This window comes from Ruditapes philippinarum, unplaced genomic scaffold (genome assembly GCF_026571515.1).
Source record: "Ruditapes philippinarum isolate M1 unplaced genomic scaffold, ASM2657151v2 ctg288_1_1_1_1, whole genome shotgun sequence".
Classification (NCBI taxonomy): domain Eukaryota; kingdom Metazoa; phylum Mollusca; class Bivalvia; order Venerida; family Veneridae; genus Ruditapes; species Ruditapes philippinarum.
The window spans coordinates 5,512-23,262 of record NW_026860775.1 but is presented as its reverse complement, the minus strand read 5'-3'; the positions used below and the strand labels follow the sequence as shown (position 1 = coordinate 23,262).

Here is a 17,751-nt window from a genome sequence, read left to right as displayed (position 1 = left end):
TTGACCTTGTAGGTAAAAATGCTTTCAAATCAATAACTTAAGAACCCTTTGGCCTTGGAACTTCAAACATGGTATGGTGATTGGTCATGACCAGCAGATGACCTATTGATTTTGGGGTCAAGGGGTCAAAGGTCAAGGTCACATTGACCTTGTATGTTAAAACGGTTTCCGATCAATTAACTTAAAAAGCTTTGGCCTAGGAACTTCAAACTTTGTATGATGATTGGTCGTGACCAGCAGATGACCCCTATTGGATTTTGGGGTTAAGGGGTCAAAGGTTAAGGTCATGACCAGTTATACTTGATAACCCTTATTAATTGTTTGATCACTGGGTCAGAAGTCATGCATAATAACCTTATCACATGACTCATTGGCTGCTGATAGGGGGCATACATGTTTTACAAACATATCTTGTTTCTTTAAATTTTACAATTTTATATAACCAATAAGTTTATCTTTAATAAAATCTTTGGATTTCACATATATATGATAGCAAATACATGATCAGCCTCCTGCTTTTCTTAAATAATGCCCCATTCATAACTAAATCTTTGATAGGAGATCATTCTTTTTTTTTTCAATTTTGCGTTGCCAGGCAACATGTATTGTTCCATGCCGGCAGTACTGTCCCTATAAGCTGATAATTGCTATTTGACCTCAACTGACCTTTAATACTAAAATTTTCATTTTTAAGAAAAAAACAAGATCATTTAAAAAAGCACATATAGTACAATCCTTAAATATGCTGATAAATAGTTTTTGGTATTGGAATGGTTTTAGGATAGGCGATTCCCACAGAGCTGTTTTGTCGGCTACTTTTTAAATGAAGAAAAAACCTAAATTCTTTGTATGATTATAGAATTAACTATTCGTATTCGAGACTATGTTTACGGATGATGTATAATTGCATGGACGTCCATTAACTTAAGTCGGGATAATTCAAGATTAACATTTTAATGTTGTCATCTAGAAAGGATAGCTAATTAATCTCCATTAAGTTTAACAAGGTTAACTGAAATATAGATAATAGTGGGGTAGTTATTATGACCTAATAAAGTACGGCTTATTACAGTTTAATGGTTTAAGACAGATTGGATTAAGTGGGGAGTTGATATAGATAATATGAGCCGCGTCACGACAAAACCAACATAATGGATTTGCGACCAGCATGGATCCGGACCTGCCTGCGAATCCGCGCAGTCTTATCAGGATCCATGCTGTTCGCTATCACTTTCTCTACTGGTTAAACGGTCTGTAAGCGAACAGCATGGATCCTGATCAGACTGCGCGAATGCGCAGGCTGGTCTGGATCTATGCTGTTCGCAAACCCATTATGTTGGTTTTGTCATGACGCGGCTCATATAAACTTGTATAGAGTGACCCATGATGATCATCAAGATAACTTTTATAGTGGAATCCTCGACCAATGATACATTTGTTTGTATACAGTACTTTTAATCACTTACACTGACGTTTAAAATTGAAAACTCGGATGATTTATCGGCATTATTATATACTGTATGAGGAGTTAATTTAAGATTTTCATAATTCGAAAGAAATGTGCGAAAAAAATAGTGCTTTGCTTATTTTGAGAGTAAAAGGAAAATAAATGCAAAGTTTTAGGGTTTTTTTTTTTTTATGTAGAATTTCAAAGTGCGGATAATAGGGGATGAGATGCCTGAAAAAAAAGAGAAAGAATTGTGCTTTAGATACTGATATACTTTCTGTCAAAGATTTGTGCAGATGCTTCAGAGATATTGTACAGTTTTGTATGCATGAGAATTTATCATTTTTGGCAAGGAAATTGTTGCATTGTTGTTTTCATTTGTTAGGTGTTAAAGTCAAAGAATTCTATTAAATTTTCTTCTCTTTTTCTCTAAAATACTATTTCTTTTATTATTTAGACATTAATTTATTTTTCAAGACATAAATTTATTTTCAAGACAACAGTTATGTTTTTGACATAAATTAATTTTCAAGCAACAGTTTTTGTTTTGGAACAGACTTTATACAGGCTTATGTTTTTTTATCATCTACAATTTTCTAAAGTACTAACTCAAAGAGAATACAGAACATCAAAAATTAATGTGCTCGAACAATAGATGTAAAGTTTTTTTATGAGCTGTTTGTTGACAAAAAATATTTCTTAAAGCAGAATACACTGACAACAAAAAGACATTTTAACTTTCAAAAGAGAGAAAAATTTAATGTTTAATTTATACAATTTTTAACGTTCATGGTCTTAAGTCAGTGTCAAGTCGAGTTAAACTGTCGTTTGTACGAGAGATAGAATTATAACTAAAAAAATGACAACGTCGTAATTTACGAGTTTTTCACATGACTTATTTTTCATTCATGGTCAGTGTCTGGGGACATTTGATACGGGGATTAGTAGTGACCCTCGTCTATTGAGAGGAAATATCCCGACCGGTTTCATTAAACTTGTGTCAAATGGTCGTTAAATAAATGATGGTCGAATTAAATCACTAGTGTTTGGACTGTTTAAATATTGACTTTTAAATACAAACAGAAATAGTATTACGTTCTGCTTACAATTTTTTTGATAATATTAGTGAATAAATGTTAAAATTACGTTGAAGTAGCTGAAAGGTGATAAATATAGTAGATAAGAAAGTTTACAAATAGAACTACTGTGTTAAATGAATTAATTTAGTGTTGTCGGACATTATCACAACTTGGTTAAAAAATTAGTATCGAGATACCATATCTTGTATATGTGGATTTATTTTAGGAATATTTAAAACATCGTTTTTGGCTATATGTTAACTTTGTATAGTCGGCACACAGATTTTGCTTTAACAGTATATTTGTACAAATTCTGAACTGATTTAATTTGCTTATTGATGAATTTTTTATTGGGTGTTTTTATTGTTATATTAAAATGATATTTAGCTAAAAGCAAAAAAACAAAAAGATATATGCCATAAAAAAATTATTAAAAATATATTTATAATGTGATGTGTCACCAAGAAAAAATATTTTTTTATTATTATTGTTTATCTGTGTATAGGCTGGAGGCCATATAACTCAAAAACAGTTTGGATATATATGATGGAATTGATTGGATTATCTTATTCATTTTACCAGAATTTTTTACTGAAGCTTCTTAATATTCATTTTTGTTCTCTCCAATCTGTTAAATTGATATTTCAGTGACTTTGGGATAATTATTTAAGAAAGGATTTTTAAAAATTGAAAAATATTAAATGCCAAAAACAATAATTTGTAATTTGATCTTAAAAGTATCTGAGTAAAACTGATATACAATAGAACATGCTAATATCATACAGATATACAACAATAATAATAAGGATTACATTATATTGTATGACTGCATGAATTTGTATGATGCCATAAAGCCTGTAGATTCTGTACTAAATCCCAGGAATAATTGCTAGAATGCTATTACATGAATAAATCAACAACAAATTAACGAGACATAACAGAATAACACTCAAAATAGATCACAAATATTCCATTTTAGTCCATTCTGAAAAGGTCAAATTTTCTTTCTGTACTTCCCAAATGGAAAACATAAGATAATGTTTAAATTTTAATTTTCAGTTTTGTTACTTTACAAATAATTAATTTCTCATGACAATTATTGATTATTGACTTGGAAACACTAAAATCTTTGTTTAAAAGCTTTGAAAATAATTTCTTAGTTTTAAAATGTCAAAGAAAATGTGAATATCACAGAGGAGGTATATTAATATGATGAAGATATAACAAAACGTTTAATTCTGGGAGAAACTGTGAAAGAATTGTGATATAATAAAGTGTTAGGAAGATTTCATGATGAAGACAGTAGTTTGTAAGGATGGTACTATACGGATTACCAACAATCCTAAACTTATTGAGTAAGTTGTTATCCTAAACTTATTGAGTAAGTTGTTATCCTAAGAGTAAGTTGTTTTCCTAAAGTTGTTATCCAAATTTATTGAGTAAGTTATTTTCCTAAACTAATTAAGAAAGTTGTTTTCTTAGTCTTGAACCCCTTCACTGTTCGAACCAGAAGCGGTTTGCCTATGAACTAGTATGCAGCCAGACAGGCCTGCATTTTCATATTCATATATAATTAAGTTATCAAATTGTCATTCAGTTTGTTTGTTTCTATTCTTTCTTTTCCAGACAATTGCATCAATAGGTTTTGTTTAGTTTCAACATAACTATAGCATTGATCAGTGCCAGGTTTTGTGGTGCATGAACAATGCTGTAACATTCTTGTTTGTTTTCTGCCAAAATTTAGTAAACAATATCATTCTACTTGCTAATATTTCATTGCTTTGTTAGATTCATTATCAAACTCATCATTGAAATTAAGTGTTGTTTCTTTTATTATTGTTACCACTTCTTATACATTGATTTTATCATCAAGTCTTCAGAAGTCATTGCTTCTTTGCCACTTTTTATACGCCCGTTTGAAAAACGGGACATATTATGGGAACGCCCCTGGCGGGCGGCGGGCGGGTGGGCGGTCGGCGTCCAATTTTGTCCGGAGCATATCTCCTACATGTATGGAGGGATTTTAATGAAACTTCATAGAAATGTTCACCACTATGAGGAGCAGTGTCGCGCACATGAACCAGGTCTCTAGGTCAAAGGTCAAGGTCACACTTAGAGCTCATTGAAAATGCTTGTCCGGAGCAAAACTTCCACATGTATAGAGGGATTTCAATATTACTTGGCACAAATGTTCACCATTGTGAGGCAGAGTGTCGCGCGCAAGATTCAGGTCCATGCGGCCAAGGTCAAGGTCACACATAGAAGTCGAAGTTCAGAAAAAAATATGAAGATGTGTATATGGACCATTTAGTCATCATTTATTGAGGGATTGTAACACAAATGGTCATTATCAAGACTATGGCTGTGATACATATAATTTAGGTCAATATATACAAGGTCAAGGTCACTAAAGATGATGAAATATCCAGATTTTGTCCGGAGCATTTCTCCTACACGCATGGAGGGATTGTAATGAAATTTCATAGAAATGTTCACCATTATGAGAAGCCATGTCACGCACATGAACTAGGTCTCTAGGTCAAAGGTCAAGGTCACACTTAGAGCTCATTGAAAAACGCTTGTCCGGAGCAAAACTTCCACATGCATAGAGGGATTTCAATATAACTTGGCACAAATGTTCACCATTGTGAGGCGGAGTGTCGCGCACAAAATTTAGGTCCCTGCAGCAAAGGGGCGATTTAATCATCATTTATTGAGGGATTGTAACACAAATGGTCATTATCATGACTACGGCTGTGATACATGTACTTTAGGTCAATATATGCAAGGTCAAGGTCACTAAAGATGGTGAAATATCCAGATTTTGTCTGGAGCATATCTCCTACATGTATGGAAGAATTTTTATAATACTTTATGGAAATGTTCACCACCATGATATGTATTGCTCCATGCATGATCCAGGTCTCCAGGTCAAAGGTCAAGGTCACACTTAGAGCTCATTGAAAAACGCTTGTCCGGAGCAAAACTTCTACATTCATAGGGGGATTTCAATATAACTTGGCACAAATGTTCACCATTGTGAGGCTGAGTGTCGCATGCAAAATTCAGATCCCTGCGACCAAAGTCAAGGTTACACATAGAGGTCAAAGTTCAGATAAAAATTTGAAGATGTGTATAGGGACCATTTAGTCATCATTTATTGATGGATTGTAGCACAAATGGTAACTATCATGACTACAGGTGTGACACATTTAATTTAGGTTAATATTTGCAAGGTCAAGGTCACTGGAGATGATTTAATATCCAGATGTTGTCCGGAGCATATTTTCTACATGCATGGAGGAATTTTAATGTTACTTTATAGAATTGTTCACCACCATGAGACGTAGTGCCCTGCACATGAACCAAGTCTCTAGGTCAAAGGTGAAGGTCACAGTTAGAGCTCATAGAAAAACGCTTGTCTGGAGCAAAACTTCTACATGCATAGAGGGATTTCAATATAATTTGGCACAAATGTTCATCATTGTGAGGCTGAGTGCCGTGCATAAAATTCACATCCCTGCGACCAAGGTCAAGGTCACACATCCTGTGCATATCTTCCCTACTGATTTGTTTTAAGGTTCATTTAACAACACAGTGCCTAGAATAAAAACTTGCTTGCTAGATAACACTTATCAAAAATGCCCCCATCTCCATCTAAAGCTTTCGTAAACGGGCGTATTTTGTGACTATGGTTGTGACACCCTTGTTCTCATTAGATTCAGTTTTCCTTATTCTCATTCTTAAATCTTGTTGTATAATTTTGTATGATGTGTGTTTACTCATATCATTATTACATTATTGTATTATTCCATCATCCTGTTTCCTTCTTGATCATAAGTTTTACTTACCTCTGGTGTTTTTATAATGCCAGTTCTATTGAATATGGTGTTTTTATAATGCCAGTTCTATTGAATATGGTGTTCTTGTGATGCCAGTTCTATTGAATATGGTGTTCTTGTATGCCAGTTCTATTGAATATGGTGTTCTTATAATGCCAGTTCTATTGAATATGGTCTCTTGTAAAACCAGTTCTAGTGAATATGGTGTTTTTTTATAATGCCAGTTCTATCAAATATGGCAGTTCTATTGAATATGGTGTTCTTATAATGTCTGATCTATTGAATATGGTGTTCTTATAATGCCTGTTCTATTGAATATTGTGTTCTTATAATGTCTGATCTATTGAATATGGTGTTCTTTTAATGCCAGTTCTATTGAATATGGTGTTCTTGTAATGCCAGTTCTATCGAATATGGTGTTCTTGTGATGCCAGCTCTAGTGTTAATGGTGTTGTTATAATGCCAGTTCTATTGAATATGGTGTTCCTGTAATGCCAGTTCTATCGAATATGGTGTTCTTATAATGCCAGTTCTATTGAATATGGTGTTCTTGTAATGCCAGTTCTATTGAATATGGTGTTCTTGTAATGCCAGTTCTATTGAATATGGTGTTCTTGTAATGCCAGTTCTATTGAATATGGTGTTCTTGTAATGCCAGTTCTATCAAATATGGTGTTCTTGTAATGCCATTTCTATCGAATATGGTGTTCTTGTAATGCCAGTGTTATTGAATATGGTGTTCCTGTAATGCCAGTTCTATCGAATATGGTGTTCTTGTAATGCCAGTTCTATTGAATATGGTGTTCTTTTAAAGCTAGCTCTATTGAATATGTACAATTTCACTCTGATAATGTAAAGTATGAATAGTGGTATATGTTATGTGCATATGAGCACCTTACCTATGTATCACAACAAATGTACATATTAATGTTGTTGTTGTTATTTTAGGCGATGGACTCGGGCAGCAGAACAATGGAGACAGTACCACAAGGACCTGACAACTGTCACAAAATGGCTGACAGAAACAGAACAAAAACTGGCAGACCTCAAATATATACAAGATAGCAAACTTTTAGAGAAATCATACGCTGTAAGTATTAGTAGAGCTACTATATGACATCTCTCTTGTTAATGTTGATGTCAAAATCCGTTAATATTTAGTCATTCTTTTGAACAAATATATTCATTGAATGTTTGTTGTAAGTATTAGTAGAGCTACTATATGACATCTCTCTTGTTAATGTTGATGTCAAAATCCGTTAATATTTAGTCATTCTTTTGAACAAATATATTCATTGAATGTTTGTTAAACAAATGTTCGCAGTGAATATGGATTGTTACAGATTGCTAAGAATCAAAATAAAAGAACAAACAGTATAAGGCCTGATCAGCCTGCTCAGAAGCTAGAACTGGCATGGACTGGCATTTATGTCTTTATAATCATCTAGTCTTTAAAAGTTGGAAGGGAAGCTTAGCCTATTTGTTAAGGTGTCTGGTGTCTGCTTAACAACAGGAGTTGTAGCCCCTGTTTTTGACCATGTTTCATCATAAAGGCCATTGTTTATAACAGAAAGAGAGTACTAATGAGTATTTAATATAAGATGAAAGAATTTGTTTGCAAACAAGTTGAAATAGATATATTTTAAAGATTTAATTTGTATTGTATGTTTTTAAGGATCTGGAACTAGACATCCGAGATCATCAAGGTACTGTTAACAGTATGAACGCTGCCGGTAACGAAATTATCCGACAATCTGCGGCACCTGATTCCAACAAGCTGCGAGAAAAACTTGAAGATGTGAACCAAAGATGGAAAAATATCTCAACAGAAGTTCTTAATAGACAAGATAGGTTTGTTACCTTTCGTCTTGGAATTTAACACTTTTTAGCTCAATTGAAGAATAGTGGGAGGGGTTATCCTACTCACGCAACTGCAATGGCATATCATTTTCAAGTTTTGTGTGCAACTTCTTGTAAAACTCTGGATCTCTTGAACCATTGAAATATTTGCTTGTAATTTCACACATGCCTTTGAGATCATATTATAATTGGAGATTACTGAACAAGGCCCATACTTCCAGCATAGGTATTGACTGAATTATGGCCCTTCAGCAACTAGAAAATCCCTGGTAGAAATTTTGTTTTTAAAACTGCTGATGGTATTGTCTTGAAACTTCATTGTGTCTTTTTGAAATTATAATTAAAGCTCTTAACTGTAGCAAAATATGGCCTTTTTAAACTTATAAAATTCCTGGGTAACTCTCCTAGACTCCTAACTATGTCATGCTTGTTACAGTATTTAGAATGAAACCTTCCTCTTTTGTAAATTCTACATTATTCAGGCTCTTGCTTTACTATCGAGGTCTAGGAACAGTCGAGCGCTCTGTCCTACTGAGAGCTCTTGTTGTTTACCTTCTTCGTAGTATTGAAAGTTTGAAGTTTTTTTATGTTTACCAAAACAATTTTGAGGTAGATTATCATTAAAACAGTTTGTTTTTACAATACTCTGCCAGAATTTTATTTTTTACAATACTCTGCCAGAATTTTATTGAAAAAGAAGTCTGAAGAAAAATAAAAAAACAGCACAAAATGTAATAAGTTTGAACAAAGATAAATTTTAATAGATTTTTTGAATTATTGATGTTTAAACTCTAGATAAATGCATGCCATTTACAAATGTCTACAGAAAGTTCTAGATTAATTCTTGATTCTAAAGTTAAGGATTTATGTTTTTGTTGACAAATCTTGATATCTAAAATTTCATATTGTTGTGAAAAGTTCCTGGAATATTTCTATAGACTGTGTATAAATACTTATTTTGAGATGAAATTTATTGTAAAATTTGAATTGTTGTAATCTCAGCAGCAAAGTATGGAAAAAAAAAATATAATTAAATTATTGTATGTCATATTGTATATGTTTATGTTAATAAAAGGATGTTGTGATGGAGACATGATTATATATATTTATTTATAAAAAATGAATTTATACAAAAGTCTTAATTAGTGACATTCTGACAGAAAATTGTTTAGTAGCTGAGTTTCAAGAATATTGAAGGTGACAAATAAATACCACCATAAATGTAGCTATTACATAAGTGAATAGCAATAAAAAAAATGGTGTTTTTGTAAATAAAAAATTGCACAGTCATAAAAAAAAAGGATAAACTTTGGGTTTTCAAGATAAAAAAAGGATAAACTTTGGGTTTTCAAGATAAAAAAAGGATAAACTTTGGGTTTTCAAGATAAAAAAAGGATAAACTTTGGGTTTTCAAGATAAAAAAAGGATAAACTTTGGGTTTTCAAGATAAAAAAAGGATAAACTTTGGGTTTTCAAGATTCGGAAAAAACTTTGATTTATATCTGTAAGGTTTACCAAAGATATTTGAATACGGAAATGTTGTGTTTGCTACAGATTGGAGCAGGCCAGTGTGAAGACAAGTGAGTTTACTGACGACATGGATGAGATGTTTTTCTGGATAGATGAGACTGAAAATATCATCTCCACTTCTCTCAAACCGGAGGAGCAATACCTGGAGGAACTCCTCGAGAAAATGAGGGTATGTAAGGTGAATCTTTTTAGGCGACATGTTGGTTAGACTACCTTCAGAATGTAACAGCTGGGGTCAGTGGCTGAGTGGTTAAGGTTGCTGACAAATCAAAACACTTGCCCCTCACCAGTGTAGGTTTGAATCCTGTCAGGGACTTTTGATTCTTCTATGTGAGGAAGTTGTCCAGTTAGCATATGAAAGGTCTGTCAAAGGTTGGTGGTTATACTACAGTGCCTGTATGTGCAAAAACACATACAAGACATGAATGGTGTAAAACATGTAAAAATGTTGTTATTATTATTATTATAGATTTCCTGCATTTATGTCATATCAAATGTTCGAATGTTTTGCCCACTTCAGCACAGATTTTGATTTTGTTTTAATTCTTTATATGTTTGAGGAGATATCAACTTATCTATGACATCAGGAATATATAAGACTGTAATGTATATACATATAATATGATCAGAAAATAAATATACTCTTGACCATTCAGCATGTGCTTTTGAATATTGAAAGATGTGAAATTTACGGCTATCATTTCGGTTTATCAAACTATTTTTAGAAATTTATTACTTTGTGTTTGTTTTATACCTATGATTAAACTCATTAAGGTGCTATAAATAAGTCATTAAAATATTAGGGTAAACAAAGTGTAACTAACAAATTAGGGAAAATGAAACTGAGGAAAATCTGTTCAAAAATTACCTATTTTGAAACTTTGATTTTCATGACTTATCAATATTTGACCACCAAGTATAGAGGAAATTCAGCTCCAAATTTTTAAAAAGTTTAATCCATTCATTTATAAGGTAAACTAAAAAAAAATGCTGGTAAGAGTTGAATCATGTTGAAAATCTATTGAAAAATATTATTTTTCTACCACTTTACTTTATATAATATTGACAATATTTAAGAAAGAAGTAAGAAATTTGTAAATATAAAAATGATCTAGAAAATGGACACAAAAAGAAATATGTTATTAAGACAGTATATATGATAAGTATATTACATGTAAGTATACCTGGATTGTAGGAAACATTTTTTGGCTCATTTTATTGATACATCAATTGTTGAGTTTTCAACACTTGCAACATAAATTATTCTACCAGCCAAAACAAGTGTATATTCCATCACTGATCTATTTATAAACAATGCATTCTCAAAATACCTTAATATACATATTTCCTCACTAAATCTTCTTTGAAATTCACTAGTAGAAGTTGCTACTTAAATCTGATATTGTTTTTAAAAAAAGAATAAATAAAGGGATACAAAAAGGGGAATGGTATGATAAAGTTTCTAAGTTTATTGGGAAATAAAAGGAGTTCTGCATTTGTGCAAGTTTTCCCGCATGTGACGGAAGTTTCAGTTTTTCAGTTGCCAAAGAGATCATTTTGAAAATCATATAAATCTGTTGAGTTTTATATAAATGCAAGAAAAATTTACAGTAGAATTTATAACGAAACTTTTGTTTATAAATACTATTTAACAAAACTTTTGTTTATAAATACTATTTAACAAAACTTTTGTTTATAAATACTATTTAACAAAACTTTTGTTTATAAATACTATTGAAATGTTTATTGTATTTATTTTCTAATGTCAGAATGGAAGTATGCAGACTGTCTTTGATGGAGAGTGTTTTTTCTTGAAATATTTAAAAAAAATAAAAAAAATAAAGTGAATTGTAATGGGGACACTGTTAGGTTTTTCATTAACATTTGTGTATTTTTGTAAGGTAGTAAGTTTGAATATCCAATTTGAAATTTCATTTGATCTTTACAAACAAGGTGGACTGATAGCTCAATCAAATTATTTTACTGTGAGAGAAAGTTTTCAGATAAAATTTCTATGTACTAATGTTTCAGGATAAGTATTTTGGGAAAGGTAGTATAGGATGTTAAATATAAGATAAGATAGTTTCTATATTAAAGGACTGTATAGGATGTTAAATATAAGATAAGATATTGTCTTTATTAAAGGACTGTATAGGATGTTAAATATAAGATAAGATATTGTCTGTATTAAAGGACTGTATAGGATGTTAAATATAAGATAAGATATTGTCTGTATTAAAGGACTGTATAGGATGTTAAATATAAGATAAGATATTGTCTGTATTAAAGGACTGTATAGGATGTTAAATATACGATAAGATATTGTCTGTATTAAAGGACTGTATAGGATGTTAAATATAAGATAAGATAGTGTCTATATTTCAGGACCGTGAGGATGACATACCTGCCAAGAAGCAGACGGTTGGAGCAATCAACAGAAGTGGTGAAGTCCTCTTAAAACATGACACTCTCAGTAAACAGGATAGGGATAATATACACAAAGATTTGGATAACCTTAATGCCAGGTGGTCTAAGGTAGGTAACTCTTGAAAGCTAGTTGGTCTAAGGTAGGAAACTCTTGTTTGCAAGTTGGTCTAAGGTAAGAAACTTGTTTGCTAATGGTCTAAGGTAGGTAACTCTTGTATGCTAGGTGGTGTAAGGTAGGTAACTCTTGTTTGCAAGTTGGTCTAAGGTAAGAAACTTGTTTGCTAGTGGTCTAAGGTAGATAACTCTTGTATGCTAGGTGGTGTAAGGTAGGTAACTCTTGTTTGCTAGTGGTCTAAGGTATGTAACTCTTGTTTGCTAGTGGTCTAAGGTAGGTAACTCTTGTATGCTAGGTGGTCTAAGGTAGGTAAGTCTTGTTTTCTAGTGGTCTAAGGTAGGCAACTCTTGTATGCTAGGTGGTCTAAGGTAGGTAACTTTTGTATGCTAGTTAGTCTAAGGTAAGAAACTCATGTTTGCTTGGAGGTAAGGATATGTAAATCTTGCATTCCTGATAATAAAAGGAGAATAACTCTTGATAACCAGACATCAAAAATTGGTTTCAAAAAGTTCAGGAGGTTTGAATGTCAGTAACTCTTGGATATCAAGAAGTCAATGTTGTTTGTATATCAGAAGGTAAGTGGAAGATAACTCTTGTATCTGAGAATGTCCAGGAATCGGATATGAAAAACTTTTTCTATACTTAGTGGTCAAATATTAAGTCATGAAAACCAAGTAGTCAAGATATGTAATTTTTGAAATGGATTTTCCTCAATTTTATTTTCTCTTATTTGTTTCTTACACTTTGTTCACATTTTCAGATTACCTTAATATTTTATAGCAGCAATAATGAGTTTTCCAAAGCATGCTAAAAAGATTTGTTTATATCTATGTTTCAAAAAGAAACAAAGTGATAAAATGCTAAATATTGGTGGAAAAACTTAAATAAAATAGGCAAACTTAAATAAAATAGGCATATCTGTGTTGTTAATATATATTTTTGTACTTCAAAGGAATTTTTTTTAAATTTTCTCATCACAGGTAATGAATGAGATTCCGGAGAGTATCACAATGGGGAGAATTGTTACATCAGTTCGATTTTTCCTCGTCTTTTATACCTACAAACGGTGGACTATCTAATCCTCTTGGAAAAAGGGCCCATGCCCAGCCCTGAAACCCAAATTTGTTGATGAACAAAATTCAAATTATTGTAGACCCAGAGGAAAAATTTAAGTTTTTCATCATTTCTGACTATAGGTATTGAATAATTGAACTTTAATCTCTTATTATTTCTTATCTTCGCAAAATTATTAAACTTGAATGCAGCTCCGTCATTTTAAGATCCATTTTAAAGACTTTTACTTTATCATTAATAAAAAAAAAGTTCTTTAAATATCAATGAGCAGAATCTTCAATTTACTGCTGAATCTAAAAGGTTATTTTCAATATTTGTGAACCCAGTACTTAACCCTTTACCACATATATACACGAAACAACGTACTTTCGAACCCCCCCCCCCCCTTTTTAGGCCTCAAATAGTGAAAAAATGTCCTATTTTGGCCCCAAACACATGTTTTCGTTTGAGAAATGTTGCTAAAAAAATGAGAATTTTTTTTGGGCGCCGCCCCCCATCCAAAAGATACATCAGGGGGTTGCCAGAAGGGGGATGTGCCCCCTTCTGTTAGGGGGGTTTGAAGGGGGGCAGAGTCCCCCTCATCGCCAAGAAAATTTTGGACTTGTGAAAAATGACCCCAGGTCGATCATAATGTAACGTGTAACCAACGCTGAAAAGCCTTTGACTCTATCTCAATCCCTTAAGAAGTTGCAGCACTTTGAAATAAATTTTGATGGAAAAAATCGAGGCAAAATAGTGATTTTTGGCAATTTTGAGATGTCCCCTTGTTGCCATGGTAACAGGAAATTTAAGACTTAGCATGTTGTTACAAAGGCAATGGTCCAGTCAACATTTATGCCAAGTTTGATTAGTATTGAAGCATTTTTCATAGTTTCATAGCAGTTTGAACTTGTAACAGGAGGCTTTTCAGTGAAAACGGCCATTTTTCACAATATGCTCATGGGGGAAAGGGTTAACTAAAAAAATTATAAATGTTACAAAACAACAATTTTTCACCAAAATTAGGTGAAAGACCACATGTTAACATGGAAAAACTAGTTTTTAGGTGATTCTAAAGTTTTTCATCATTTTTTGCATACATGCCATAATTTTTGGACAGCTTTCCGGGACACTTTTCACCGCGGCAATAATGGATACATGTGTAGGCAGTTGTGGAAAAGGGGGGGGGGGGGTGTCAATCGTATAACGTTATTAAATTAGGACGACTTTCTCCTGAATTTTTAATAATAAACAGTTAACTTACTAGTTATAGAAGTAGTCTTTTAGGTCGACATATTTATCATTTTATAGTATTTCTTTATTTCATTTTTATTCCCTAAAAGGCTATAAACCCGGTGAATGGGCGCAGCCATGTTGTTCACCCGTTATATCTTAAAGTCGTGATAATTACTACATGTCACGTAATGCAATTCTTCCAGTCATAAAAACACCTTTAATTTTTTATTTGATAGATATATTTACATTGTTTGTAATAATTAGACTTTCGGCAAGTTAGCGATTGACTTAAAAATTAATGATTATCGGGGATTAACGATAATTGTTAAGGGCCGTAAACCGATAACCCGACCATTAAACGCTGCCGAATTCAACAGAGAACGTATATTGCCGATGCATGTAGAAAGCTATTGCCGAGGGGAATCGACAGTCGATAATTGGCTGTATATTGTAAACTTGTAAGTGTCAACGTTCCTGTGTATTATGTGAACCAGGTCAGAATATGTTTTACGATCGAGAGGTGAAATGCGCGAGATTTGATTTTATGAAAATTTTGCGAAATATCCTGATTTTTTTCCGGGATCAAATCGATGCCCGGGACATCTCCGGGACAGACATCCGATTTCCGGGACAATCCCGGGCACCCGGGACGTTATGGCATGTATGTTTTTTGTTAACCCTTTACCACATATATACGCGAAACAACGCACTTTCGACCCCCCCCCCCCCTTTTTAGGCCTCAAATAGTGAAAAAATGTCCTATTTGGGCCCCAAACACATGTTTTCGTTTGAGAAATGTTGCTTAAAAAAATGTGCACTTTTTCGGCGCCGCCCCCCCATCCAAAAGATACATCAGGGGGTTGCCAGAAGGAGGATGTACCCCCTTCTGTTATCGCCAAGAAAATTTTGGACTTGTGAGAGGCTAAAAATGACCCCAGGTCGATCATAATGTAACGTGTAACCAACGCTGAAAAGCCTTTGACTCTATCTCAATCCCTTGAGAAGTTGCAGCACTTTGAAATAAATTTTGATGGAAAAAATCGAGGCAAAATAGTGATTTTTGGCAGTTTTGAGATGTCCCCTCGTTGCCATGGTAACAGGAAATTTAAGACTGAGCATGTTGTTACAAAGGCAATGGTCCAGTCAACATTTGTGCCAAGTTTGATTAGTATTGAAGCATTTTTCATAGTTTCATAGCAGTTTGAACTTGTAAGAGGAGGCTTTTCAGTGAAAACGGCCATTTTTCACAATATGCTCATGGGGGAAAGGGTTAATGGTACATGTGTACCATGCAAATTAGTGTTACATATCTTAGAGCAATGATAAGAGTATAAGCAATGTTAAGCTATTTGATACTTAGATGGGATATCAGTCAAATGACTTTATAAAATCTCATAATTTGAAAAATATGTTACTGAGCTTTATATCATCATATACAATTATCATGAAGCTTATACTGTGCCCTAACTTGTGATGAATTTTCTATGATGCTGATAAGTACTATAGTTATACTAGAGAGTTGGAAAAAAAATCCATGAAAATCAACAAATTAATTTTTTGAGTCCACAAAGACCAAAATTGAAATATTTTGGTTGGCCACAGTTTTAAGTTTTACATCACGCTTTCAATGTAAAGGTCAAATGGTGACTTCCTGGCTGGTGGAGGAAGACCTCAGGTGTCACTCTGTGACTAATTCTCAGGCAAGAACCGGCACCTGAGTAGATCCACCAATGTTCCATAAGCATTACTATAAACTTGAAAACAATTTGAATAAATGTGGATACTTTCAGACAACGCAGGAAGCTGTGATAACAAAACAACAAAATGTAAACAAAGTAAACAAGACATGTGATCAGTTAAAATCCGAGTACCAGACAAATTTACCTGAACCAATCCAGACAAAGATGGACAAGCTTAATATAGACTGGGTCATTGTGAAGGAACTGGCAGAGAAAATGGAGCCTACTCCACTAGACTCATCTGTACATGAAGTGTTTGCTCAAGGTTAGTTTGTCTGTATGATTTCATCTTTTTTGAATTTACCAGAGCACATTTCAGTTTGAATGACCATAGTAAGGGTTCCATGATCAATTGCAATCAAAGTGACCTGCACCATCTAGGATTCGAGGCTGGGACCCACCAAATCACAGTCCAATCCTCTATCTATTGAGCTGACCAGACTTTTATAAACTTCTAAGTAACAGAATTGTTGTTTGGACATGTTGTTCATCTAGTCTTATTATGATTTGTTGAGTTACAACCCAGTCAAAGAAAAAAAATCCATGTTTATTTTTTTTTTACAGTGAAAGTATCACAAGCAGCTGCTCAGCCTGGGGTCAAACCTGATTGGTCAGATTTTGACCAGTCAGTGGCGGAGCTCCGTGATTGGTTGACGTTGTTGGAACGTATGTTGAAGTCTCAACGTGTCACAGTCGGTGATATAGAGGAGATTGAACAGATGACCAAAAAACAAAAGGTGCGTACTGAACATTACCTTAATTGTTTGTATTGAGGATAACGGACCCATATGAGTCAGTTAAAGTGACATTATGCCCATCCAAGGGTATATAATGAGTGAACGGGTGAATATCAAAATAAGTTTTCATTTTGCCATATTTCCTTTTTATTCAATAATTAAGTTTGCATAAACAATAAATAACACAGAGATTCCAATGAAATTGCGGTAAATATCCATTTGAATTAACATGTAACGCTTAGTTTATAAAAAGAGTGGTCTTTTTAGATTTTAGGCAGATTTATAATTTTATTCAAAACATTTTCCAATATCAACTGTTGGTCAAACACCATTTTATCAGTTAATCTTTTGAAATTTAAAGTCATTTCAGCTCAACTTGACTATGAAAATATGAGCATAATGTCACTTTAATATCAAATAATGTTGGCGTTTCTCGCAGCAACATCATTATTTGACAAAGTACCTATTGAGTGACTGGGCTAGACTTTAGAATATGTCCATATTTTTTAACATTTTACACAAAATTATCTCTTCAGTATTTATCAGTTTATGTTTCTCTAAATATCACTCAAATTACTTCTAAAGTTACAATTAATGGTTAGTGTTATGGGTTAGGGTTAGAAGGTTAGGATTATATAACATGAGTTTTGCTGCAGACAGATTCTAAAAGTGCTATAGTGAATGAC

At 33.1% G+C, this 17,751-nt stretch overlaps 1 protein-coding gene across 1 annotated transcript in view; it reads left to right on the top strand.

The window, feature by feature from the left end:
* Positions 1–17,065, top strand: part of LOC132713337 (dystrophin-like) — a gene marked incomplete at its 3' end in the record, with an annotated part of 157,509 nt that extends 140,444 nt beyond the window's left edge. The window contains 7 exon segments of the mRNA XM_060695887.1: positions 7,317–7,458; positions 8,044–8,219; positions 9,783–9,927; positions 12,144–12,293; positions 13,281–13,331; positions 16,380–16,593; positions 16,893–17,065. Of these exon segments, the coding sequence (XP_060551870.1) occupies positions 7,317–7,458; positions 8,044–8,219; positions 9,783–9,927; positions 12,144–12,293; positions 13,281–13,331; positions 16,380–16,593; positions 16,893–17,065 (1,051 nt within the window).
* Positions 17,066–17,751: the final 686 nt, after the last annotated feature.